Here is a 27,867-nt window from a genome sequence, read left to right as displayed (position 1 = left end):
GATAAGTCTACTTTCTCTTACTGACTACGCGTCAAGTAAACCACCTGTGCGTTATGCTGTGGGGTCAATAAGAAATGTAAGCTGCCAACAGTTTCCTCCATGCCTCTCAGTCTCAGGCTGTGCGGAGAAACACGATCTGATTGGCTGAGGAGCGCACGAGCTCTGAGTAAAGCAAAGGATGCCAGAGTGCTTAGGCAGTGCATGGACGGATGAACGCAGGGGACGACGGCGAAACCGCGTACACATTGTTTACGGTGCTGCTTTACACTTAGGAGTAGCTTTAAAACTTTCATACGCTGCTTTTTCTGAGGTTACATGAGTGTTTCTTTATCTCGCTACAAGGAAAGTGTGATGTTTTGGCTGCATGTTGTGAAATCCCTCTCTCCACTACCTGCTTCGACACATCCTCTCAGGAGTGATGGGTTCTAAGTTGACCAGACAGAGAAGTCTCGATTTGGAAAGCAAATTGTCAAAGAGAAGACGCCAGAGGAATGAAACCCAGGTGGAAAGCGAGAGAAGTGGCGACAGAAGAGACTTCTTGTTTACCTCCCTGATGCTCAGGTCCGACAAGCTCCCGGGGATGCTGCGGAAAACCAACCACAGCCCGTACGTCCGCCGGGTGGCCTGGATCCGGGACATCCAGCGGCTTCTCCGGGAGCAGAAGACGGAGCAGGCGGCCGAAGTGCTAAAACTCCTGAGAAAGGTGATTACTTACATTTCTATAATGCACCGAGTTTATTCAAAAGTATTCGCCTCTTACCTTAAATGTGGTCAATAAAGGACGAAACTAATTTAATTGACGCACTGAGTGGGTTTCATATGAGCGCGTGGACAAAAGTTAACTTAAATCCATCTTTAAAAGGCATATTATCGTTTATCTGCAAGTTATGAAACAATAACAAGTTTGTCTAGCTCTACTTGTGCTTAACATGATGTTGCTGAGTTTTTATTTCCACTTGTATGAGCTAGCCTAGGAGTGTTGTCTACATCATAAAGCTAAGCACAAACAAATGGTATTCCACTTTTTGTGTCAGCAGGTGTCAGTGTGTAAGTCAATTTTTAAAAGTTAAAGGCATTTAATCCTTTACCATTTTTTTTTAAATAAATGTTACCATTAAAGGAAGCCTTACTGTCATAAAGAGCAAATACTGTAGCCTATAACCTACTCTGTCGCCGCCTGCTTATAATTCGGAGGGAAAAAAGGAGAGTTTATAATGAGGTTTTAGCCTCAGTGGGTGAGAGTCTGGTCTGAATCAACCACCTGTTTTGTCTGAGAGGGAAAGAAGCCAGCAAGTTCATGATCTGAATATTCAATCAGCTCCAATAAACACAGAACACTGAGTGTATTATGTGTTGGCCTTTTTTATAAAAAAAAACGAAATAAAAAAACAAGTAAAGGAAGACTTGCTCAGATGAATATTGCTTTGTAAATGAAAAGTTGTGAAAATCTTGATTAAATGCCTTAATATTTGTTTCTCGCAGCTTACAACCCTATAGACTCTTGGAAACAGGTTATTTTATTCAGGTGTATAAATTGTATAACTGCAATGAATGACAAGTCATGTCTGTTCTTCTTCTGCTGTTGTTCAGTCGTTCCTTTTCAAAGGAGGTTTTGATAAACGATAAAAGAGAATGTGAATTTTGCAAATACAAAAGAAGAAGAAGCCATTCATAAAAACTCAGTTCTGCTGTTAAACAGATAAAATATGGCCCCATTTCACAGCATTATGCAAACACTTCATTGTCATCAGCTTCTTAGCTCTCAACTAGAAGTTAGTGATGTTTTTTTTTTTTTTTTCATTTTACATCCGTTACATTTTCCTGTGTAGCACCTTGCTCAGCTTAATCCTCACTTTCTTAAAATGTATCCTAACTAGAGAGAGGAGGGGAAAATAACAGACTTTAGAGCTCAGCTTGAGCTTTCCTCTGCCTTCTGGTATGTGCACGGATCAAAGGAGCACAGTTTCGAAGTTCAGACAAAAGCAGTTCTGATCAAGAGGGCATCCCTGTCACGAAAACTCCCTGCCCATCTGTATACTACCATAGAATAAATTATACAGGTGTGTGGAGATAAAAGCAGGAAAACGACGCTGAGGAAAAGCTGTGGGCGTCTGCATTTAAGACGGATTTGTAGGTACCTCTATATTTCTCTGCAGAAAGCTTTATACTTCATTGTAAACATTCATATTCATATTTGTGTGAAGCAGGAGGGATATGACTCATGCATAGCTTCCTTTAAGACCTCAATATGTCTGTCCAGGTTGATTAAAGTCCTCCTGCAGTCTGTGATATCTCATAAGAACGAATATTTTAAAGATCAACTCGTGCATTTGTTGGTCGTGAGCAGGGGCAGCTTTCCTCGAAGCTCAGCATTTGAACTGCTCACGAAGCATGAATACACTCTCCATCTCTTGCTGAGGTGAAGCCAGAGCACTGCTTCTGTTGTATGTTGTTGGGGTTTGAGCCAAGTGTCTGACTAACAATACTTCAGCACTTTTAAAAAAAAAAAAACCTGGCAGGAGATTTCTTATTGTTGCTCTTAAGCAGTGAAGCGGCCTTCTCCTCTCAGAGACGGATGGATTTGGAGATAATCACCTTGAGATGATAGATGCGGGAACATGTCTCTTTAGAGGGAGTCATTACGAAGGGAAACCAATAACACCAGCGCCCCCACACTGTATCTCCATCCCATATCTGCCTCCTGGGCCATTAAGTTAATTAGTTTGGGATCTTCTAGATATTCATTAGTAAACAAAGAATCAGCAACTGCTCATATCAATTATGCTCCCCAACACGAACACTAAGTAACCAATGTGCAGCCATGGAAAAGGCACTAATTAAGGTGGTCTCTCTAGTGATTGAACTACCTTTCTGAAGTCTGAGGTCAGTTTCCTCAGCACACGTATGTTATTTGCTTAATTCATTTACCTTGTATAACTTCTAGTCAGAATTCTGTGCCTTCTGACTCATAGTACCGGGCATCCAGTGTTAAATAGTAAAATAAGACCTACGAATGGGGTTAAGGTTTAAGATTCTTGACAAGAATGCATCCTGATACTTTTTATGTAAACATATTCATACATGCTAAATATGGGGAATAATAGTAGACAAGGGCAACACGGCGGTAAATATAATGATTACCGCTGTTGCCCCACAGAAAAAGTTCCTGGTTTGAATTTCTGGCCAGACAGGGACCTTTCTCATGGAGTCGGCATGCTTTCCCCTTGCCTGTGTTCTCTTTAGGGACGACTCCAACTTCCTCCTACAGTTCAAAGACATGCTTATTTGGCATTTATTGACTTAAAATTGAGTGGAAGTGTGAATGTGAGTGTGAGCACTTGTCTGTCTGTATGTGTTTGCCCAGTGTCTGAGTGGCAACTTGTCCAGGGTATAACCTGCCTCTTGCCCAATGACAACTGGGATCAGTCCCAGTCCCCTGAGAAGAAAAGGAATAGATCATTTTAGTAAAGTAGACCAAGATGCATGTAACATCAGTGCCTTCATGGCTAAAATAAATGTGGGAACTTTAGTTTCACATTTGCCTTCGTTTGTTGTGGTAGAGTTTCAAAATAGATTGATGTTAATCTTGTGTCTGGTAAAAAGCAACATTCAGCTGCTAGTTAGCTGAGCTTAGCTTAGCATGGAGGCTACAGTATGTCCCTATTTAAGGGCTGCATCCTTCGGCATTAGAAGGCCAATTACATCACTTCCATGTGGTGAAGGATGTCCCATTTTGAAGGCTCCTTTCAATGTGGCATTCAAATGCGTCCTCATTTCGTTGGCCAACGAAGGATCTATCGCATTCTTCTTCCAACATATCCAAAGATTCATTGCGTTCCAGCTCTTTCTTTTTCTTTTTCTAAACCTTTATTTATACTCAAAGTCTGACATTACAATTATGAATTGGCATAAATCTCACAATTACATCTAAAGATTAGTTGATAAGAACCAAACACAATGAAGATAAACTATAAAATAAAATTAATACAAAGCCAAAAAAATTCAGAAATCAAACAGGAATCAAGATATGTATAGCTTAGTAAATCACTGAGTCTTGTCTAGTTTGAACGCATTTCAATGTTTGCTTGACGTTTGTTTGTTCATTCATTCATAAAGATTAAGAGCAGTGGTCTCATGGGCTTCATAAATGAGTTAGTTCTGGTGCAGCTTGAGGTTGCTAGGCGACAAGGTAAGGGTTGGTGACACAAACAGGAAATTCTCCGTAGACCAGGCCGTCTTATTTCAGTTCGGCTTGAGCGGTCTACACAGGCTAGGAAGGCTGGGTCTTTCAAAGGATGCTAACTAACGAAATGTCAGTTTTTATGCTAGGCTAAGCTAACCTGCTAATGCCTACTCTAATGTCTCTTTACCATACAGACATGAGAGCAATATTATTTTCTCTACTAACGTATTAGGAAAATGTAATAGGCACATTCTCCTTGATATCTTACTATTTTAAATAAAATGAGTTTGTGGTATACTCCTTATAAACTGAGATTTTTCTAGTTTTTTTAGTCATTGTTTCGGGCATGTAGCTGCAACATTAATCAAATATAAAAATGTATGTGCTGGAGTGACAGAGCGTAATATTTAATTCAAAGACTGAACTTTGGAGAATTTGTTGATAGTCTATGACTCTTAATAAAACTTAAAAATCGCTCTTTTGAGTGCATGTTTAGTGTAAAAGACAAGACCATCCTTCATATGCAATTTCACATTTGACTAAGATGACATGCTGACCTCGTCCTATTTGTCAGATATCCTTACCAAACATTTGTTGCTGCTGGCAAAGCATTCGCCTCTCAGAGATGAAACAGATTTTCAGTCATTTTTCATGTGACAACCATGAACAGTATTGGGTGATTGCTCTAAAGGTCACAACAAGTCAAGTAAAAGTAAAATAAAATAAAAAGGAGTTGGAGGGTTTGTTACCTGACAGTCCTAACATGTTTCGTACACTGAAGCAGGAAACTGTGGGACTGGATTTGTCACACTGTGAAATATGTTTAATTGGATTCTAATGAACTGCATGTGTGGGATGACATCCTGCGTTTCGGTGCGCATCCGTTTATTCAGACTCTTTGTGACAAGGCGTATGTCAGATTAGATATGCAGCTTTCAAGAGGACATTTGTAGCAAGATCTGAAGGCACAAATAGGAAGACATTTCATGCTTTTCTGATCAAGATCAGTCAAACTAATCCCCTGTATCAGATCTTTAAAACACATTTTAGCTCTGAATCCCTCTTCGAGCTGCTCCAAAAAGCAGCTGCTTAAGACACATCATCATAATGAAATCATCTTCAGATTACTTTGTGCTTTCATTTATGGACACATGTGGTGCCTTCAGCCTGACTAAATGAGGTTTTACTGAAGAGGGAGCTGGTCTGGAGGATAGTCCAGCGTCAGGGAATCCCACAGAGCTCAGCTGTAATAAATCAACCCAAAAGCTGGAGGAGGAGAAAATGCTGATGGGAGTTTTCGTCTTTGCTTCCACTGTGCCCCGAAGTATTAGAGCTGTCAAGCCGTATAGAGCATGTTTTACACAGTCTCAACCTCCAGCCGGATGTTTGAAAAGCTTTTCAGTTCAAATAAAGCTGACAGTATTTACTCTTCAGCCCCACAGCTTCTGGTTGTTCACTTTTACATGTCATAAAGTGAGCATTGCTGAAAGCAAGACGATTAAGGTCCAGTGAAACATGTTTGCTGTGTTTGTTTTTTTTTTTTTGATTGAGTTGCAGTATTTCAGTTGCTGGTATACCATGATGTTTGAGTGGGGGAAATCATCTTCTTACAGTTGTTTTGGATTAAGTGAGAAACGCAGCTTTATGTCTAAAAAGGCACTTTTCTTTGAAGATCTTCCCTCTTCTTCTTAACCTTTCATCTCCTCATCATTTTGTTTCATGTACGCCGTTTCTTGTCTTCCCTGCTGTTTCTTGTTTTTTTTCTTCTGTCGTGTGTTTGTGTGTGAGTGCTAGTATCTTCCCTTTAAAATGCGGGGGATGCTGCATGCCGCTGAGACTATTTGATGTGTCTGAAAATGTTAGTTCTCAAACTGGTAATGACACGTCAGCACTGGAAGCATTACCTGAGGATGTAGCTTTCTACTCTGTACATCTTCATTGTTCATGAGTAAAAACAGCTGGAAGATGACGTAGATTACATGTTGTGTCCTGCTCTGCTCAATCCTGAAAATTGAAGATGGAAGGCATAAATGCGTTAAACTGGAATCAAAAAGTTTTTTCTCAGATTAAGAGTTGTTTTTTTCATTCTTGTGATAGAAACTCCTGCGAGACAAAACACATCCAAAACCTGCAAATGAAACCTTATTCTCTTTATTAACGTTAAAGAAAATAAAAAAAAGACAACTTCATTTTTAGATTGCTTCAACCTTAATCCCAACGCCCACAGACGTATCTGAAAACACACATACAGTATATGCACAGATATAAATGAAACCATTTGATGTTAGCAGCCAACTCTCAATGGCAAACCCCCAATCAGCTGCAGTGTGATAAGAGGGCAGGATGAAAGGGGGTCATGATCACAGCTATTAGAAAATGATAATCTATTTCATCTAAATATCCATGAAATGCCTCATGAATATTAAATCAAGCAACATCAAGATGAGTGTGTTTTCGGCAAATAATTTATGAATTGTAACTACATTTAAGTTCTGGTGAGAGGTAAACTGAGTCACTTTCCTTTCTTATCTTTTCTTTCAGGATTTGGGACTCCAGGGAACGTCCCTCAATGACATTTTGTACAAGAATGCTGCTTTTCTCAACCTGGTGGACCCCATTTCCCATGAGCTGCTGCTCAGTCTCGCACGGGACCTTCAGTGTCCAAAAAGGGTAAAAATCCAGCTTTTTCATGTCGGTTTTTAACTGTTACATTCATGAATTATGAAACAGCCGCTCTTTGTTCCGAACACAAAACACCTCACCTTAATTAACAGAACATGAACCAGAGAGACGAGCTGCAGAGCGTCCGCATTTATTAGCCATGCTGAAGTGCATGTGTCACATTGTTGGCATGCTGTTGTGGCAGCATTGAAGTGTCAGGTTGCCTCCTTCAAACACAACAACAAGCACTAAGAAGATGTAATGTGTTTAGCATTAGGTGACATAATAACTTTGAATGTGAGAGGATCCTGTAAACTATTATTATAATATAACTATTATAATATAAATTATTTGAACATTGATCTTGTAGAAACACTTTTTTGTAGAAACCCTTTTTTGTAGAAACCCTTTTTTGAAACCTCTTTTGTGTTTGTACTAGGACATATAACCCTAGCAGAAAATTAGAGACGTTCTAGCTAGCATTGCTCTTTGTATGTTAACAAACACTCCTGCAATCATGTATGAAGTTTATTGATTTATACATGACCCCCTTCATTTAATCCATACATAAACCAAAGCATAAAAAACAATGTTTGTAGTTAAAGGGGTTTCTTGCACGGCCAATGATATTTACTCATCAAAGTGTACTTAAGAAAACTTTTCCTTTTTTAAAAAAATGATTCAGAATTAGATTAACCATTTTTCTATCACTCATCAATAACAACAGCAGAAACAAAGTGACAAACTTCCAACAACTTGACCTAAAATAGATCAATTTGATGTTTTGATCCAGCTATAAAGTGGATACCTACATACTCCGGACAGGTGAGGGGGTAGTTAAAAGGCTTGAGGGAGACTTTGGGTCAGGATTTGGCTCTGCAGTGGCACCCTGTGGTCTGTTCTCCCTTCTGCTCTCATGCTCTTTTAGCTCAGTGGCCAACAGGCAGCATCTGTGCTCAAGACCTGCAGGTGTGTGAGATTATCTGTCATGGCTGCTTCATGCTGAAAAGTGTGGGCAAGTTACCAGCAGGGATCAGTCTGAGGTCAACAGGGTCAGGGCCACAGATTCCGGTGCACAGAGGATTATGGGGTATCATGGGGTTGACGCCATCATTTAGAGATCTTGGAGGAATCGTACAGGTTGCAAATGGGATCTAACTGGTGAAGCTGGAGTCCAGTTGGTGCTGTGAGTGTGAGGTCTGTTGTGTCCCCGGTTATGGACCCCTTTTATTGTTTGTAAGAACCTGTAAGAAAAATATAACACAGGCAAAGAAATCAAGAAATGACTTGGCTGAAGGAAGGGTAGTCTTAGCAGGGTGGGTGTGTTGTTGTTGTTTTTGTCGTGGTAGTGTACTATTTTCATTTGAAGGCATGAATTTAAAACTTTGCCCTGCACTATGGCTGAGAGAGAGGAGCTGGGGAGGAACGAGTGGTAAGCAAATGCTAATTTATTAGCCATAGCTATGTTATCATCAGGTAGCGCTATCTCCTTTTTTTAATGAAAAGTGACAGTGATATTGTTTGGAATGCATATATGAGCTAGCAAAACCACAAATGAAATGTAAAGAAGGTGATTTGAAGATAATTTGTTCCATTCACCGTTGTAGCAACTTCACACTTACAAGGTGAAGCAGGTTAGGCATACACTTCTCCATTGCCTTTTGTCTTTTTTTTTTTTTTTTTAAGATGCTCTATTTCACAAAGTTAGCTTCTCTAGTCCACTAACTACTCGATTAAACAACCACCACAGGAAGTAAAATGAACAGGCTTATTTTTCAGCTAATGAATTAGCCATGAGTGAAGACTAATATGCTTTGGATAGATGACCTTTGCAGGACCATGGCTCCTATCCGGTGCTACCATGTCATCCAAATATGATCACTTCTGACTACAGAAAACAAACTTGGTGGTGAAAACAAATGCCAAACTCAAAGAGTCAAAAAGGCAGTTTACAAAGAATTGATTGACATTATGGTGCCTACGTCCATTTTTTACTGGGCCCATGTCGTCACCCCAATACATAGTCCATCAAAGTACAGTCCAGAGATATAAAGATCGACTGGAGACTCATTTTACACAAAGAGATGTAAGTAATTAAAGATTTTTGATGCTTTCAAATGTTCCTTCATGCTATTATTATTTGTGAACGCAGAAATTACAGCCCTACATTTTTAGTGAATCAATAAGAAAACCCTTTCACTTATGCATAGTATATGATTTCCGTTTGGCTTCATAATGTCAATGAAATAAAGCACTATTCCTTCGGGATTTAGATCACGATTTATCAAGAGTCAGCTCATCCACTTGTAGCGTGGCATACAAATCAGAGATATTAGAATTCAAATTACATTGCAAACTCAGATATGAGGAGGGTAAGGACACCAGAGTGTGTCTCAGAGTGGCTGTAAAACACAGAGCCGACAGCCGTTGCACTTATCTTCAGTCTGCAGTTATCTCTTTAAGGAAAAGATGAACTGCCTCGAGATAAAGTGTTCTAGTTTTCTTTCGCCGAGTCCGGCTGATAATCACCTGTGAGAAACTCTAATCTTATCGCTGTTTGCTTTGGCGAGGAAAGCCCAGGAGGACAGGGGAGAAAAGAGGCAGACATGTTCTCCTGACTGGCTGGCGACCCGTGGCAGAGACTGTGTCAGACGTGATGGGGATGTAGAGAAGCAATGTGCTGAATTTAAGGCTTGGCAGCTGCTTCAGTGTCCACTACTTTTCCACCAGACTGACATTTATTTACATTATATATTCAAGGACATATTGAGGGCTGAGCGATAGATCAGTTTTGAATGTTTTGAAGCATGTGGTCATCACTTTCTGACAGCTCATCTATTGTATATTTAGTTTGATGCACTCAGGTTTACAGACCCATGATTAATGCTCATAGAGCTACAGTAGTGTACATTTACTTCCAGGCCACAAAGTCACATTTTCTTCATCGCAAATCAGTATGCGCCGCTGCAACACGATGCTCACTCATCCAAATGGTTGAAACAGCAGCACTGAATGTTAGAAACTATGAGGCATGTTTGTTCGGGCGCCCGAGAAAAGAAGCGACAGCAGGAATGCTTAATTGCCTTAAGGTAAATTGCCCCTGTCTTTCTTTTTTTTTTCCCCCTCTCTCGCCACATTGCCTCTGTCTTGTTGTCGTGTTGTACCATTAATTAGATTTGCCCTGCTCAGCACAACCCATTCCGTTTAAAGGCTTTGACGGAGGAGGAAGAGAGCAAAGAGAGGAGGGGGAGGCGAGACATGGAGCAAAGAGGCAGGCAGAAGGGAAAATAAATTAATGTTTCTGCGGAGGAAATGTTTGAAGCTGCTGTATTCAAAGGACAAGAAAGACTTTGTGACTGTGGGAAAATCAGTACATCTGAAGTTTGCAGGAAATAAGAAAGTGAGATCAGGCATCCAGTATTTATACATCCAACATATAATATATACAGTTCATGTGGTTTGTTTTATGACTCCACAAAAAAGGGTTAGATAAATTTATGCAAAAAAACAGCTCTATGGTTTCACTTTGTTGTATGAACTAGATTCATTTCTCATCTTATACCTTTCCTTCCTGTGTGTTGTGTAGGAGACTGAGTCCCTCAAGTCCACCAACAAGATCTGCCGCCAGCTTATCTACCACCTGACCCCTCACTCTAAGTGGACGAGGCAGAGTGTGCCCAGGAGGAAGTCTCAGGCCTGGTAAGTGAGTCCTCTCAGCTGCCTGACACTCAGCCTCCGCCATAGTTAACACAAAAAGTAATTTAAAGTATCAATTCATAAAACTATAAAGAGCCTCTCTACAAATTCTGACAAAGACTTTTTCACTTTATCAAGGTTACATCGGTGGTTTGTGCTTTTTTTCTTCTTCATGTTTATTTGTATGGAGACAAGTTTGGAGCAAGTAAACCGCTGCCACACACTATAGCATTTATAGCCTTAGCTAATTTGCCTGTCAGTAGACGGGCCCTTAAAACACATTCAATTCAACTATAGACACAAATAAAACAGAAGCAAACAAGCACAACCATAAACACACGAAACAGTACAGGATATAAACTATCATACAATAAAAGGAAGTCAAACAGGAAGAGCAATGACTACAGAACTGAAGATCATATAAGACTACAAGTCCTCTTTAAGAAGTGACTCAGTTTGAGTTTAAAATGACCCCAGTCTGGATCCAGTTTGACCTCTGCAGGTATAGCATTCCACATGTTGATCCCCTGAACAGAAAAGGCGTTTTTTCCAAGTGAAGATTTACGAAAATGGCACGTTACATTAGTAAGGTTGAGGTGTGTTTTTCATGTAAAGATCACTCTTTTCGCTTTTTGCAGGATTTCTTACCATAATGACAGAGGGTTGTTTAAACACAAGATATGTTTTATTCCTTTTTTCTTATATTATACTTTCTATAATGACTGTAAGCTTATTTGACAAGCACCACACAGCTATATATCTCTCACTGTGTGAATGAATTACTGTGAAAAAAATCTCTGTATTTACTTAAATTCTACCTTTAGTTGTTTCTTGGTACGTCAAGGTGTTCCTCTAAAACCCTAGATGCAGTCTGAAGTCATGTATTACTGTAATCGAGGGATGTCAAATTTATTAACCAATGGCATCGTGCCTCTAATTTCACACCTGCCTCTCAGCTGCAGAAACTGATTCCCACCTGATACTATGGTGGCAAAACCCGCCTCACACCAGCTTTAACACCAACTGAGGCAGCAAAAAAGATGTGTTTGCTGAGACTTTAACAACCCAGACTTTTTTTACACTACAGCACAGCTTTCATGTTTACTACTGAACTGTCTCAGAGGATGATTAGGAGACAAACAAGAAACTTAGATACGGGGCATGGTTGCACAATTTAAACTGGAGTCGTCTTTTGTGTTTGTCCATCCTTTTAATGCCTTGCTGCAAAGCCAATCGCCCTTTAGGGACAAATAAAGTTGGGTTGAGTTGAACTTGGACAACTATCATCAAACTGCAGGCCACCAGAGGTCAGCCAGACAGACATTGATTGCTGCTGCAGTCTAAAAAATTAAAATGGTCTCAAACTCAATGAAAGTAACAGGTGCATTTGTGGAGATGTAATGAAAGAAAAAAAAAAAACTCTCTAATTACGATGATGATGAGGCTCCGTCTCCCCAAGCAATTAACCCAGATTGAAAGATTTTTTTGACAGCTGGAGTGAACGTCCCGCCCCAGTCTCCTGGTTGCAATATTTTCGAAATAACACTCAACAGAACAACAAGGCAGAATCTCCCAGTGTGCTCATTAGCAAGCTTCAGTCTCTCCCACAGCCTCTGCTGCAAGCATCCAGACACCAGCCCCTACTGTTTCTTTTCCCTGTAAATATAAAGCTTACTAAAACGAGCAGAAATGGATGTTTTTGATGCATTCAAACACAGTTTACATGGTATCAAACGCTTTTCTGTTATCGATCTTTTCCTTTTAGCTCAACTCTCTCAGTCTGTCTCCTCCTCCCTCACCTTTCTGCTTTGCTAATCCTTTTTTTTTTCTCCTCACTCCTCCATTTCTCCTGTTTTAAATTCTCTTCGATGCATTGATTTTCTTCCTCCCCTTCGTTTCCTGTGGGATTTTTTTCTCTCTCCGTCTTGTGAGAGTCCATTTTGTTCAACAGTTGCCACACAGAGCGGCTTTGCAGTTTGAGCCGAGGCTCTTGGGGAAACACTCTGTCAGACGGAGAGAAATAAAAACAGGGGGAGGCGGAATCACTGCAAGGTTGCCGATAAGAACCATGTGTTTCCCTCTTTTTCATCCTGCCTTGCTTCGTATCGATCGTGAATTTGATCTCTTCATGTTTAGGAAAGATATATATATGTATATATATGTACATATATATATATAGATATATATCTATATATATAGATATAGATATATATATGTACAGTATATAAATACTGCATCCTATATTGCATATATTTCCATTTTCTCCAAGTAATAGTGAAAAGATAATTTGATCATTCGAGAAGTGTATTGCAGTCTGCTCTCCAATCATGTCTGATTGAATTATTTGAATGAAATATATGCAACTGGTTGCAAATCATTCTGCAAAAACACATAAGTCATGATTTAAGTTTTTATTACTCAAGCCTGCTCTGCTTTTATAACACTCCAACATCGAAGTGACTGTGTTGTTGTGAATATTCTGTCAAAACAATATCATTTAGGTCTCTGCAGCTGCTTGTGCCAGCTTTCAGAGAAGTACTGTTTTGCCCCAGTGGAGGTTTTATCGTAATTGTAATTGGTATTGAATTTCAGATTGATTAAGCTCATATTTTTTATTACACATTAAATTGCCCTTGCAGCACATTTTGAAGAGATTGTATTCCAGTTGCGAATGCTATTTTATTACCTGTCATTACTGCAGTGAGATTATTGATACTTGGCTTTTACAACAGATATCACAGACGTCCTCAGTGCATTTCAAGAAATTAGTTTGGTTCAAGAAGACAACAGAATTCTAGTGTTAAGCTTTGGAGAGTAAAATCACTCCAAGTATAGAAGAAAATCTGTGCATCTGGCAATTTTCGTTGTATTTGACTCAGCATAGAACACCACTGACAGGATTAAGTGTTAATGTTCAGTCGTGCAGGTCGTGCAGACTGAGGACGGGGGTGAAAGAAATTGTGGGTATGACAGCTGTTTGGGCAGGTGTAATCAGCGGTGGGTGAGCTTTAAAAGTCTGTGTGAGTCTTCATATTTGACCCAGACCTCATGCTGAAGTGACTTTCCTCCTACAGCTCAAACTGCAGGAAGTCCAAAAGTTATTTTACTTTAACTGATCTTCATTTGTAACTTAGCAACACACAATAACATATCTGGTGACATTTAAAGTACCAATATGTAAGATATCATAAAATGACCTCACTATATCATGCTATGTATTTGCTGGCTTCTTGGAGGACAATGCAGCAGCCAGTATGTCCTCCTCCTAAGTTTCGATTCCGGTGTGGAATGGTTTTGTTTTCGTTTTGAGAGGGTAGTCAGCTTTAAGGCAACCCCACATGGCTGTTGTGGACGCCTCTCGGTTTGCCATGCAAACGTCAAACGAACGTGCTACAGAGATGGAAGCAAGCAAGTGAACTGGCTCAGATATAACTGATTTTACCCGACCTAAAAAGCTCAGCATATTTCTAATAGGATCCACAAGCAGAAAAGTGGTAAAAGTAAAACTAGGATAAAATATTGGCGATGCTTTTGAAAATGGAGAGAAATAAGAATGCAGAAAGGTTTCAAGACTGATGCAGAGCGGGCTAATCATGGAAGCGTCAGTGTCGGCCACATAATAACCTGCATGCACATCGACTCCACGGAGGAGGGGGAGGAGGGTTTTCAATGTTTAAAAATTTGGACTGCCGTGCCCGTTTTAAACACGACGTGTCAGGGTTACATATTGCTCCTTTAACATCATGAACATGTTGAAAAGGTCATAAACATCATATTTATTATAGCAAAGGTCAAACTTGATGAAAAGTAAACCCTGCTCGATATTTGAACAAGAATTTTGACATGCCTCATCCTCTTCATTATGCAAACAAGGATACGACAGGAAGATTTCATTTAAGCTTCAAAGCCCCAATTAGGGACCAACCTTCAGAATCCTCTTTTTGTTCTAAACTTTCACTGATTCTGCTTAACTCCAACTTGTATTTCCATCACATGTCTCCTAAAAGCCTGTCTCAACATTACTAATATGCTGATCTCCTTTTAATCAGCATGACCCCTCCCCCTCCTCAGATTGCTAGACATTCGTACATTTCAAATGTGCTCGTCCCCAGCCACGAACAGCATCGGATGACCTACCGTCTCTCTGTAAGCTAGAAAGCCGTCACGTTGAAATGTCTGCAGCCAGATCCTCAGACTACTTTGAGCTTTAATTAAAACCTACCTTTCTTTGTATGCGTCTTCACCTTTTCTCTGAAGAGGTACCCCTTTCAACCTTAGACTACATAAAAGAAGTGGATGTACAGTATAGCTTCCATGACTTCAGTTACTGACTACCGTTTTAAAGCTTCTAGTTTGGCATTTCAGCTGTTGCAAGCTTGTTTTTAGGCGCCATACATGACCACATTTGGACTTGAGGAAGATAGGTGTTGTAATACCTTAATCCTGATTGAGTGGTCTCAGTAGAAGTGTCTTTCAAATCTTGAGTCAGCCTCACTTGAAAGCATTGGATGTTTTATCATCTTTACTTTCGTTGAAAGAGACTGTGCTTTTGAGGTTGTATCTCCTAAACTTTGGATCTGTCCTGCACTAGAACTGAGCACTGTTGACATTTTTAAAAAGCATTTTAAGACCTATTTGTTAAATGTCTGCTTTAATGTAATTCTCTATTTTTGATGTGTCTCTGATTTGCCTTTTAAACTTTTATTGTGGAAATCTGTTTTTAAAAGGTGCTGAATGAATTTGACTTACTTTACTTAAATTGGACCATATATGGGGAAATGTTTGCCTATGCTTTCCTATTAGCTCTACTTTACAGGCATGGATGCCAAATTTACTTTCAACCCAAAGATGCCAGAACATCTATTTTCATCGAGGTTTTCATCTTTCCTCATTATTTTAAAGGAATCTGTTTAGATTGCTTATTTAACAAATTAAAACGTATTTCCCGCTGAGTTCTCAGAGTTATCATATCAACCCCAATGAGTCCTCATCCTCAAATATTCTCCAACGTTGATTCATTCTCTGCTGCCACAGGAATCCTGGAGGAAGCAGAGAAACACCCACTTGTGACCTGCTTTTTTATACTCAGTGTGTCTGCTTAGAAAAAGTCTCTCCAACATCAGCAGGATAAGGACCTGTCTTTGCTTAACTTCAAGAAAAAAACAAATTTCCTCTAGTGGCATCATCCTCTCACTTCTGAATCATACCTTGTGAAGTATTAGCCAGCTAAAAGCCATCTGGAAATCCTGGCTTTGACTATATTTCTTCATGGAGTGAAAGTTTTTTTGGACATCTGTGAAGTGGGGGATGCTTATGACCATTTTCTCCTCTTCAGCGGTGACATTTCTAGTCCAGATTCCTTTGCGGCTTTTCACCGGCTAATCACCAAAGAATTGCTCACTTGAAATCTCTGTGCGTTTTCTCTCCTGCTCTGCTCAGACTCATTTGCTCTCATTTTTTAAAGAAATCCCTCCTAGCTCTCCCCCTCACTGTTATTTTGAGCCCTTCTCTTTGACTTGATCCTTTCAGGGCCACAGCAATATTGTCAAAGCTCTACATATTCAACCTTTGCAGTCCGAACTATTGAGTGTGTCTGTGACCTAATTAAAGAATATTCTACTGTCCAATCACATCTAGGCATATCTAAAATAATTCATCTAAAATTAATCTTTTCATATAATTGAATGGCCATTTTCTACAACAAGCTGCAAGCCCTTTTGGCATGTAATTGTGACTATATTTATATTATTCTTTTGCTTTTTCTAGGAGGAGGAAAAGATGACTGCAAAATCATACTAAAACGAAATGCAGGTTTTTAATGGGAGAAAATGAAAGCGTTGCACCTTTTTGGGAGAGGTTTTTTCATAAAAAGTCAAGTTAAAAAAAGGGTAAAACTAAAAAAAATCCTGAGGTTCTTAGGATTCTGAACTTGCACAACAAACCAGCAACATTTCATATAAATAGCCGTGAGCAACAAGAAATAAATGATGAAGCTGTTGTCTCAAGTGGCCTACATACTGTATGAACAAGAGACAAAGAATATGCTTTTATGTGGAAGAGTTTTGTTTGTGTCTTTAGCTCTGTAGATGGCAGGGTCTGCCTTTCTGGTGCATGGTCTGAAATATCTCAACAATTTAATGGTGCATTTCTGAGAAACTTTGTACTGATATTCATGGCTAGTATCTTTGTTGTCCTTGACGTTTTCTCTACCTTAAGGTTAAAATGTGTGGTTACAGTATATGTTAAATGACTCAATGATATTAAAATGGCATACCATGACCTTTTGCACTGATAAGGCCTGCACAGTGGTGCTGTGGTGTGCTGTTCTCTGAGTACATGTGAGGGTCCACCTGGGTACTCAAGCTACAAAACATTCATATATTGAAAATTGACTGAGTATCCTATTTCTACCAATAGTTTGTTTGACAAACTTTGAGTGATATTTTTATTTCCATTCATGGTCTCATACTGGATCCAGGGTTTTTTACCATGTAGTAAAAGCTCATGTTTTTCCCTGCAGCTCAGGAAACGTCTCTTTCTCTTGATGTGAAGCCTCCATAATAATAATAAGATCTCACCTCTTCTCCGATCAGACCTACTCTTTGTCACATAGCTGGAAAAATGAACGACAGAGTTCTTCTTTACTACATTTACTGCATTTGTAGCTCGTGTACACTGACGCACGTGTCATCTGACTTAAACTCGTGTATGACCCATTTCTGCAGCCCAGTCACCCCCTGAGGTGTGCACTTGAAGGCCAAACAGGCTCTGACTCAGCAGGGTTGACCTCTAGGTAACTCACAAGGTTGACTACTGAAGAGAGGTTAAAAAACAGACAAAAATGGAAAAGAATATGAGAAAAGTATACATTTGTGTCATAGACAAACACAGACAAACACAGATGTCTGGTTTTTGAAAAGGTTTTTCTTTCTCTGGTCATTACTCCATTCAGACATGGAGTATTCCACTTGACTGCACCATGCACTCAATCTACTTCTATTTGACCTCCACTTTTAATAGAGACTTAAAGATCTAGACACCATCATGGTCTATGAATAATTGAGGACTTCCCGCAGTACCGACCGAGATGCTGGTGGATGAAGTAGAGAAGGAAGAGATGCTCAGTGTCCATCATTTCAACCTCACGGGACCTAGCTTTAATGAAATAATCACAACCATTAAACTTGTTGATCAAAGCGACACGTTAATTATTAACAGCAATTTAAAGCTTGTGTTACGCTGCTTTAAATTACTGCATTTCAGGGCTTCCTTGTGTCTTCTCCAGGGATTAAACCACTCTTAACCTCTCATTGATTGGATTTTAACTGTAAATCTGAGATAAGGCTGCTGCTGCTCCGGGATAATAACAGAAACAAGAATTGTTGTGCTTCTGATAATCTGTGGGTCTCGTTGCTTTGAGCCTGATACAGATCACTCCCCACAATCAAGCCCCTCGGTGTGTGTATGAAGCCCTGCATTTTAATGCTGATTTCATAACTGTGCCTTGACACAGTGTGGCACACTCAGGCTCACTCCTCCATGATATACACAGTTATATAACGCAAACTGTTTTCTATGTGTTCTGTCGCGGAATTCTCCTATAAGCGTCTAGTTTGTCACATCGAATCAAATGGTGGGTGAATTTATAGCTCACCCGAGGAGTACATTTTGCATTTTACACGCTGCATAGTTGCATTATAGAACATTCTGTACCGAGAGGTTTCATAACCATTGGCACAGCGGCAACAAATATGCTTTTATCTTTTGTCACAAGCCATATATTATGTCACATCTATAGTGGGCTGTTTGTGTTATGTTTATGTAAACAGAGATAAGCAGAGTAGTACAGTGAGATCATCTTATTCTCAGGAGAAAGTAGATCATATTTTCCCTCTTTTATATTTCTATTAGTACACTTTTTATAATGTTGCTTTTTTGTATTGAGGAAAAAGTGTCATTTCCTTGACATTTTTTCTTGACATTCATGTCTTAATAACCCACGAGAATTTTTTGATGGAGTAGCTTACAGCTAAAAAAGATTTATTACACTCCCTTGAGTCTTTTTCTGTCCTACTCAGAGCTCATTAAAACTCCACCTTCACATCTGTAGCCACTCAAGACAAATGACAAAATGTGTGTGACACCTTCAAGGAATTAGCTGTTAGTAAATTGAAACATCCTTTTAATATTTTCACTTTTCTTCTGAAAAATAACTTTTTTTCTTTTTGAAGGGCAAATGTGTTGTTAATAGCTGCTGTTTCACTCTGTGTTGACATCATTACTACTTTCCCCAAAACTTAAAAATCAAAGTCTCTTAGAACCAAGTGACAGATCTGCAATGTCAGAACATAGCATAGCCTGAAGCAGCTCCGTTTCCAACATATAACGAAGGAAACCTTAATCAGCCCTGCTGCTAAATGCTTTACTGAAATTTAATCCAAATTAGCTTCAAGGCTATTTTTTCCTTCCCAGAAAAAGTGCTATTATCCTCGAGAAACTGGAGGACACCGGATGGTGTATGAAATCCCCACTTTCAGATTTGCCAGTACATATCCTACTTAACCGTAGTATTATTGTGACAGCTGCATAGATGAGGCTAATTTAACTACATTTTCAGCTCAGAGTGACTGTAAATGATTCTCATTTACACAGGCCAAAATGTCCCAAGGCTCATGAGTCACATTTTTGATACTAAAACTGAGTTAAACAAACTGTTTTGGGAAATGTTCAGTAATGTAGCCTGCAGTCACAGGCCTGAAGGCACACTCAGATAAAAGAGAAAAACAGAAATAAAGAGAGTAGCAGTTCTTTACAAGCTGCTCACTTCTCAAGGATGAATTTGTACATGAGACCCTCATAGGCTCTCCCACGGCTGAGCAAGACGACTGCTCATGTTTTATACACATGCCTACAAGCAAGCTGTTTCAGATCGATCCAAGGAATAAACAGGTCAGGACCAAAGTGTTGATGAAGCAGACATTGATCTGACCAATCTCAAGAGTCTGTGGAGCAGCTTCCACATCCAATGTTTCTCAAGTGCTTTTATTTCATTCCCCTGAAAGGAGTGGCATGTTTCTCTGTCTCTGCATGCTCAGCAGGCAGTAAATTGGAATTTGTGTTACAGATTTTATTCTCCCAAGGGAGATGCTATTTGATTTATATCAGATCTTAGGTAATGAATACAAAGCATACATTATTTGTACAAAAAAAATTGGATAAATTATCGAGCTAACAAGCTTTCTTTAAGAAAAACTTCTTAAACAACATCTTAGAAACAAAGATGTCACACCACCTCAGCTTAAGCCTATTTGCATCTTCAAGTCCATTATAAATTGTTTTTAAGGCTTTACTCATTACTTTTACAGCAGTTCAGGATCTGGCTCCATACCCGCTCCTCCCTAAAGTCCTGCAAACAAAGGTCTCCTAACAGTCTCCAAGTCTACAACTAAAGAAAAGGCTGCTTTTGCTGTTGGGCATTAAACATGCCTTCATGTACACTTTAGTGTCTGTCTTAAAATAACCATTTTAGGAACTTGTATGTTCTTTTTTCATCACGCATTAAACTTTTTTTTTTCTTTTTACAGTTTTACTTATTTGACATTTTTGTTGTTTGTGTTCTTTTTGTTAAGTTTCTTTTTTTTTCTTCTTTTAAAGGTTTATATACAAATATAGGGTAAACCTTTGATTACTGTTTCCATCTCAATGATTCTATACAGTACATCCCCAGAAAAGATTACAGCCTCTCTATTTGAGGTCAAGGACAATCCATTGATTTCTGTAATCACTCGTTTTCTGAAACATGTCTGGGACCACTCAGTGTCAGGAAAGTCTCCAATGAGTCTGGTTGTCTCTTAATGTTACACAAGTTAGTCTGCAGCTTCTCAATTTCCCTGCTTAGCTAATCAGTTTCCCCTTCAATGACACCAAACACTCCCTCAACACTTAACCTGAAGAGAGATGGCAGGCTGGAGTGGTAAACGTTTTCAAAGTTGAAAGGGTCAAGCCAACATGTTCATTGTCCTCCATTAAAACACACTGACATTTTCAAAGAGAGAATGGTACAACTCTTCCATATTCTGCCACCAGGGTGAGAGTTAAAAGCAAATTGCAGAAGAAACTTGTAATCTGTCCACCCACACAGATTACATGTTCCCCTTCATTTACTCTCATGAATCAGTAATTCATCAAGAGACAGATGGAGTGTTCGGGTTATTCTTCCCCCTCACATTATTTAATGTTGTGTTTAATAATTGATGGTGGTCACTATTATCAGAGTTGGTTAAGTAAATATACTTAACTGTTTGACCTCTCTTTTTGCCTGCACATTCCTTCTTTAAGCACTGTTCTATGGTTACAGAGACTTTACTGGAGCTACTTGGGTGCAGTTGAGACACACTTCATATATAGTTGGCTTATTGTAACTAAAGTCAATATTTAAATGTATGAATCACAGATTTATAAAGAGGATTGAATGAACAGTTTGATAATCTGTCAAATCGTTTTTTATTTGCGCTCGCGAGTTTAAATGAAGATCATTACTACTTCCAATTCTCATGTCTATTTGGAAAAGATTAATCTAGCGACAGCAGTTATTTTGGTTATCAAAGCATAAACACTGAAACAGGTAAAACTGTTAGCTTGACTTTATTCAAAGGGGGAAAAGTCACTGCTCCAAAGCTCATATTAATCCCCTATAAAGCCACAATGAGTCTTCTTTTAAATACCATTCCACAGTTTTGTATGAACTAAACAAACGCAATGTCACAGGATAAAAAGTTAGGGCCAGAGGTGCTGTTGTTAGAGTTTGATGCCTTTGGACATATATGTAGGTAAACCGCTAGTTACCAAGAAAATCAGAATAGCAAAAATGATGTTAAAGAATTAATTGAAGTAGGATTTTTTACATAGTTATCAGCTGGCACAATAAGAATCAAAGAGAAATCATAAATCTCTGGTACGGGGCTCAAGGGAAGGTTCCAGTTTTCATTTCCTATTTGAATTAGAGAATATTAGTGAGAAAAAGTTCTTCAAGAACATCAAGCTGATTGCAATTCTTGATAAATTTGCAGATAAATAGAGTTGCATGTCATCAGCAAACTAATGAAATGGATAGTTATCATTTCATAACATACATACAGAAGCAGATAGACAGGAAATGGAAAGGGACCTAGAAAAGAGCCTTGGGGTACTCCACAGTGCAAAGAGCCATGAGCTACCGATTAAATTAGTGGTAAACAAGCAGTTTAAATAGTTGGAAACAAACTACTTGTGAGGAGAGTCTTCAAGTTTTGTAAAGTCTCTTAGACAACAAACTAAGTTATCATGATATATAGCTCAGCCTCAGAAAAACCATTTCAGCCCAGACCAACAGACCTGCAAGTATGAGCTACAAGGATCACATGTGCAGTTAGAATACAGTTAATAACCATGTCTAAGATTTTTAACAAATCTTAAAGTTCTGGATTGATATTTACATTGTCCCATAGTACACTAGTTGCCATAGGTTAAATATTGGGGGGAAATAAAATGTCAGTTATTATCTGAAACTTTAAAATGTATAATGTATATTTTCGCTCTGCTGTGGAAAGAGAAGGCTGTACCAGATTTGTAGGGGGTGCATTATTATGGTAGGTTCTGGTCAGCTGATGCTCGGAATAAATCTCTGCATCAACGCTGGCAGCCTGCAAGATACATCAGGAAACTGTATGTTTGTTCTTCAGTCTCACCTCTGTCCCTTACAGTTTGCAGTGAACAGCGCTTCAATCACTGGTTATTCAGCAGTGTACATCTCTAAACACAGATTCTGCAATTTATGATTAAAAGACACAATCGCTGGTTTTGTTGTGACCTTTTCTGCAAGCTGGGTCTCTCTGCCTGCACTCCATTTACACATCACACACCCCAGATGTTTTGGTTCCCACCTCTGGGGTTTACATAACTATAGAACAGCAAGGACCCTTGTTCAGTGTGTAAAAGTTAACAACATCCCTGAGGAAAGACAGGCTATGAAAAGCAATTAGACAGTCTGCCTCAACCCACATTTAGCAGCCAATAGTTTGACACAAGAGAGGCAGCTCTTATTAGATTCCTACACTGTTGTATCAGTTGCTCCTGAGGATGTCAATAAATGGATTTCCCTCAGTTCTTTGCTTTTAAATGAGTCCCAATGCAGGGCATCCTGTTGTTTCTCTTGCTCTCATGTTTATGCGGGTAGACTGTCCTTTGAAGTTGTTTGTGTCTGAGATGGTCCAAGAGGATATGCACCACTGCCTACGAGCATGGCAGCCACATCAAGAGAGACCAGATGAGACATTTTGTGTTATTTATAATGTTATCATTTGATGGACTATAGTGAACACTGAGGCTTCAGTAATGTTAGCTGTGCCCCCAGCCATGCAACCTGTGGGTGGAACTGCTCCCACGGTGCCAGGAGGCAGCAGAGAAGGAAGAAAGAAGTTGTCATCGACTCTGTCTCATTAAAAGCAAATTAAAGCCCACCCTTATGCTGCACTTATTGCTGCATTATATAGAATAGCTCTTCCTACTAAAACAACTACAACACACGAGAAGGAAAGCCCTCCTATAGATAAGTCCAAGAGAACCAAAGTCGATGCTCATAATCAGTTTCATTATAGTAAAGTGCAGAAGCTGCTCAGAGGACCAGTAAACCTTCTGAAGCCGAGTGGTGGAGTGTGCAAAAACAATGCAGAAGCAGACAGACTTCAATGGCATTTTTAGAAGCTACTGGTAAAAGGCAAAAATAATAAAATAATAAGGCAATGAAATAATTAGTCCAAGGCTATTTGCAGCTCATTTTTACAGGTTGCATTTAAACCAATCATTGTTTCTTTTCTTCTAACAGCCTTTGTTTGAATATTTTTATGTGTTTCAGGGTCAAAAAGCAAAGTAATATGTGGAAAATTTGGTGCAGGTGCTTCTGCAGATCAAATTCAGAACAAGAGAGAGGATAAGAGTCATAATATAAAAATTAAGAGGCCAGGAAATAAAGAGAGCAGAATCGGGAGAAAAGGCAATGAACAAAGAGAGCTGTTCCAGGAATCAATAATATTTCGAATCACATCTCTGTGGTGCTACAGATCTTTTTCTTTCCCCTAACAGGCAGAAAGGTTGATAGATGTAAAACGTGCAGCCTGCCGATTTATAAAGCTCCAAGACCGAGCAGAGAGCGAGGCATGGATAATCCTCATTGTGCCTGAGGAAGCAGAGGGGCGAGCAAAGGCAAACAGGACTAAGACAAAGAGAGGATAAACTTAAGGCCACTTAACCAGAACATTTTTCTGCTGTTTGTCTGATTTTTTAAACAAAGTCTCCCACTCTTCCACCTCATTGTCATTTGTTTGGCAGATTCCTCCCGATGACTTCCTCCAAGTCTGAATGTTGCTACAAAGAAAGGATTTCTAATGCACTGCAGCAGGCTTCTTCTTATTCACCATTGCTGCCATCACATGCATGGAGCTTACTTAAAGCTCTCCAATGCATATTTAACAAAGCTGGTACGAAGGGAACATTTTGTTTCAGAGTGCTCAGTGCGATCCCAGGCAGCTAGGGATACAATGATCCAATCTGACACCTGTGAAAGCAACAGTAGTATTTTTCCTTGAAATGCACTCCTCTCACACCTTGTCTGAAGTCATTTGGGCTGAAAGAAACGATCACTAGCCTCTATCACTCTTGGTCTTAGCTCAGTTTTGTCCCACTGTGTGATTGTCCATGCATCAACTGTGCTTTTGTCCCCCTGCCTTTTCAAAATGATTTCAAATAAATTCATATACAGAGCTCTGACAAAACATAAAGGAAAGTTTGCTCATTTTTAACATAACCTATTTACTTCTACTATGGTTGGCATGCATTATAACTCTTGTGTTTACAATACATTTAAAGCTACAGCCAGCAAAATGCTAACCTAGCTTACCATTAGTAATGATAGCAGTGAAAACAACTAACCACACTATTAGAAGTACAAAAGAATTCAGCTACCAGCACTGCTAGAATTTGCTAATTTGAAATATTTTAATTTGTCACCTGTGGAGGTTCTTGATTTTGAAAATGCTAGCTGTTTCGCCTTGTTTTTCTACTTTTTGGTAAGCTAAGCTCATTGTGTTTTATTGTACTGACATGATAGAGGTGTCAATGACCCTAGCAGCTTTGAAATCATTTTTCAGAACACAAAGTCACCCCCATAAAGTGAAGCTTTTAAGCTAGTTGTTGGACTTTGACCCAGTTGGCTAAATTAAGTTAGCTGGCTACTGGTGGTAGCTTCATACTTTAAGGGGAGCTCCAACAGAAATATTTAACTAAAATATGCTGTAGGTCTCAGATAAAACTTCCACAAGGGGACAAAAGCTATATAAAGCTTTTAGGGAGCTTTCTGATTAAGTGTTTGGCCCTTGAGATTGCAAATTTCAAGATAAATTGGAGCTGTGACCTTTGGAATAAGTGAGGGGACCACCTGTAGTCTGCTCCTCATATCTGCATGAAGCTAACGACGCTTAATTAGCTGCTTATAGTATGAAACGTTCAAAATCTCCAACAGATCTGTTTGTGGGGTTTTGTATAGTCAGTTGAGTCTTAAAATACTAGCTGTAGTGTTTCAGGATCACAATGCTAACTTTTGTTTTGAGTGTTCTTACTACATAAATACATGATAGATACATCTATCTTTTTGCTTATTTTGATCATGTGATAAATTAAGCTCTGCAACAAGGGATCACAGCCGTGGGCCCTTTTGCTGATAGTCTGGAGTGAACTATTCATATGTCACTCACAAAACCTCAGACACACTGACCTTTTTTTAAAACCCAGTAAAAAGATGTATATCTCCTCTCAATCCCTGCTTTCATAAAGACATATGAATGACACCCCAGCCTGTTGAAAGGTGACATATCTGGTGAATTTACTTTTTTACCTTCTCCTGTCTGATTAAGTCATTAATATATTTGTTTAATTTCTTTGAAGGTTGTCTGTACTTGCAGACTGAGGCAGTTGGACGTGACACCCAAAACCTGAAAAGAGCTGGTGCTTTTTAGTGTTTGACAGTGGCTGAGCGAATTTGTTACTTGAGGGACTGAGACTGAGACACATTTAAATGCAAATGTTCTACTTTACATTATTGATTACTACACACTCCATTGGTGGATGCTGTTTCTTTTTGTTGCATACTTTGCAGTTCTCCTGTATAAGTGGTACTGTGTGGAGTCCCATAACAGAGGCTTTTTAATCAATAACCTCAGCATCAGTAAGTGAAGATCGTTTGTCTTAACAACCTGTTTGAAAACGACACGCCACTGCTGAAGAAAGACCAAATATTTCAAACTGTCTGCAACTAATGCCCTTTTTTGGCAAGATTCATCTTGTTAACAACGCTTGTGTGTGTTTTGTTTTTAATCTTTTTCAAATAGTCTGAAGACCACCCTGAAGAAGAAACTGTCCGGTGATGTGGTGAACCTCTCAGGCATACCGCTGTCTGGCCGAGACGTCCATCGCGTGGCTTTCTACCTGCAGAGCAGCAGTGACGCAGTGTCGGCTGTGGACCTGAGCTTCACCGAGCTGCAGGACGAAAGCTTAAGGCTGCTGCTGCCTTCGCTCGGCTGCCTGCCCAAACTGTCCATACTGGCCCTCAATGGAAACCGTCTGACCATGGCCATCCTGAAAGACCTGACAGATGCTGTGAAGGATCCTAAGAGGTTCCCAAAACTGGCCTGGGTTGACCTGGGTAACAATGTGGATATCTTTACTGTGCCGCAGCCGCTGCTTGTGGCCCTGCGACGCCGTTTCGGTTTACGCAGCAGCCTCCCAACCATTTATGAGTACAGAGAGGCTCAGGCAATGAGTGGCTCCACACCAAACATGGAGACCTCTGTGGAGGAGCCCAGCCTCTGTGAGGAAGGCGATGGAGATGAGGATGATCGAGAGGAGGAGGACAGACTGGAGCTTCGATCCTGGGGCTTCAGAGAAGAAAACATATCAAAAAGTGTGTCATTGCACTTCTGTGGGAGGTGATCGCGTCAGTGCTGTTTTTTTTTTTTTTAGACTGAGTGCCCCTTATATCCCTCAGAATCACCTCAACCCTGAGTCGGACCTCCTCTGTTAGCAGGTGTTATTGTGGCAGAAGCTAACAGTGACCCACATGTTTCTGTAAATAATGTGTCTGCCTGGATGCTCTACAGTGTGAGGCAGGCACTAAGACCTCATTTACACGATTCAACATTTCATTGTTCCAGGAGCTGTTTTCAGAGTATCGAGTTTCTAAAACATTGTGCTCTTGCAGGTTCAAACTTCTAGCTTTTTCCAATGTCCACTGGAGGTGCCAGGGGTTAAGTGCCTTGCAAAAGGGCATCTCAATAGTAGTGCATGAGAAAAGAGGGCGAGTTGCTGATTCCCCTAGCACATTTACCCAACTGAATCTGTCTCTCTGACAACTTCAGTCCTGCTGCAACATTTCTATGAAAAGTAGGAATAAGTCCAAGAAGCTTCATATCCTACTTCAAGATTTATTTTAACTAGTCCAATATTTTGGGCATAATATATTTTTTGAGTCATAAATTCTGCTTCCAACATATTTCTGTCATTACACAGGATTTATACCCTCATTCTGAAATAATTGCTGAGTGGTGATATTTAATAAAGCATATTGAATCTATTAATTTTTGGTTCTTCACACAGAACCAAAAATGGCACACACAGTTGGGGTGTGAGCTGGCGATGAACTGATTTCTGCTGCTATCAGGCCTCATTAGGTCCCTTCAGGCTCAGATGGTGAGCGGAGAGGATCTTTTTATTTCTCAGTAAATAGGACTAGCCCCAGATAATTCGTCCAGTCTGGGTTTCATGAATGATTATAATAATGAATCAGACCACACGCAATGTGAAAGATGTTCACAATGTTTTTAAGGCAAACACAGATTTGACAACAAATCTAAAACCAGCTCTGTGTGCACATACATCTGTGTTGTGGCATGGACATAATGCAGCAGTTTATTTTTGTCTCTTCTTAAATGTGAAGTTTTTGTTTTTGTAAAAAAAAAAAAAGAAAAAAAAAGAGTTAAATGGGCATGACTGTTAATTGAAGAAATAACATCAGATCCCGCCGTAAGAGAGCATGATTACATGTGGTTTATTATGACTACTTATATACGAATATTCTGGGGGGTATTTGATAAAACTTGCCGCATGTGAACGCAACATTTCATCCTGCTTACAGATGTTGATGTGATTTCCATGCTATTTTTCAGGATAGTCTGTTTGTGTCTACAGGGATGTTAATTAACAGGATGCTTGTGTGTGTGTCCGTTTGTTTGTTTGAGTGT

The 27,867-nt window shown here is 39.5% G+C and overlaps 1 protein-coding gene across 1 annotated transcript; it reads left to right on the top strand.

Annotated features, from left to right (window-relative positions):
• The first annotated feature begins 126 nt into the window (after positions 1 to 126).
• lrrc75bb (leucine rich repeat containing 75Bb) lies at positions 127 to 27,867 on the top strand. The gene is made up of 4 exons (XM_061061594.1): positions 127 to 703; positions 6,725 to 6,853; positions 10,431 to 10,543; positions 25,960 to 27,867. Exons 1-4 carry the CDS (start codon positions 419 to 421, stop codon positions 26,558 to 26,560), a joined length of 1,128 nt encoding a protein of 375 aa, XP_060917577.1. The 5' UTR covers positions 127 to 418; the 3' UTR covers positions 26,561 to 27,867.

The sequence above is a fragment of the Labrus mixtus genome, chromosome 17 (genome assembly GCF_963584025.1).
Source record: "Labrus mixtus chromosome 17, fLabMix1.1, whole genome shotgun sequence".
Lineage (NCBI taxonomy): Eukaryota > Metazoa > Chordata > Actinopteri > Labriformes > Labridae > Labrus > Labrus mixtus.
The sequence above is the reverse complement of the archived record's forward strand: the minus strand, read 5'-3'. Positions and strand labels throughout refer to the sequence as shown.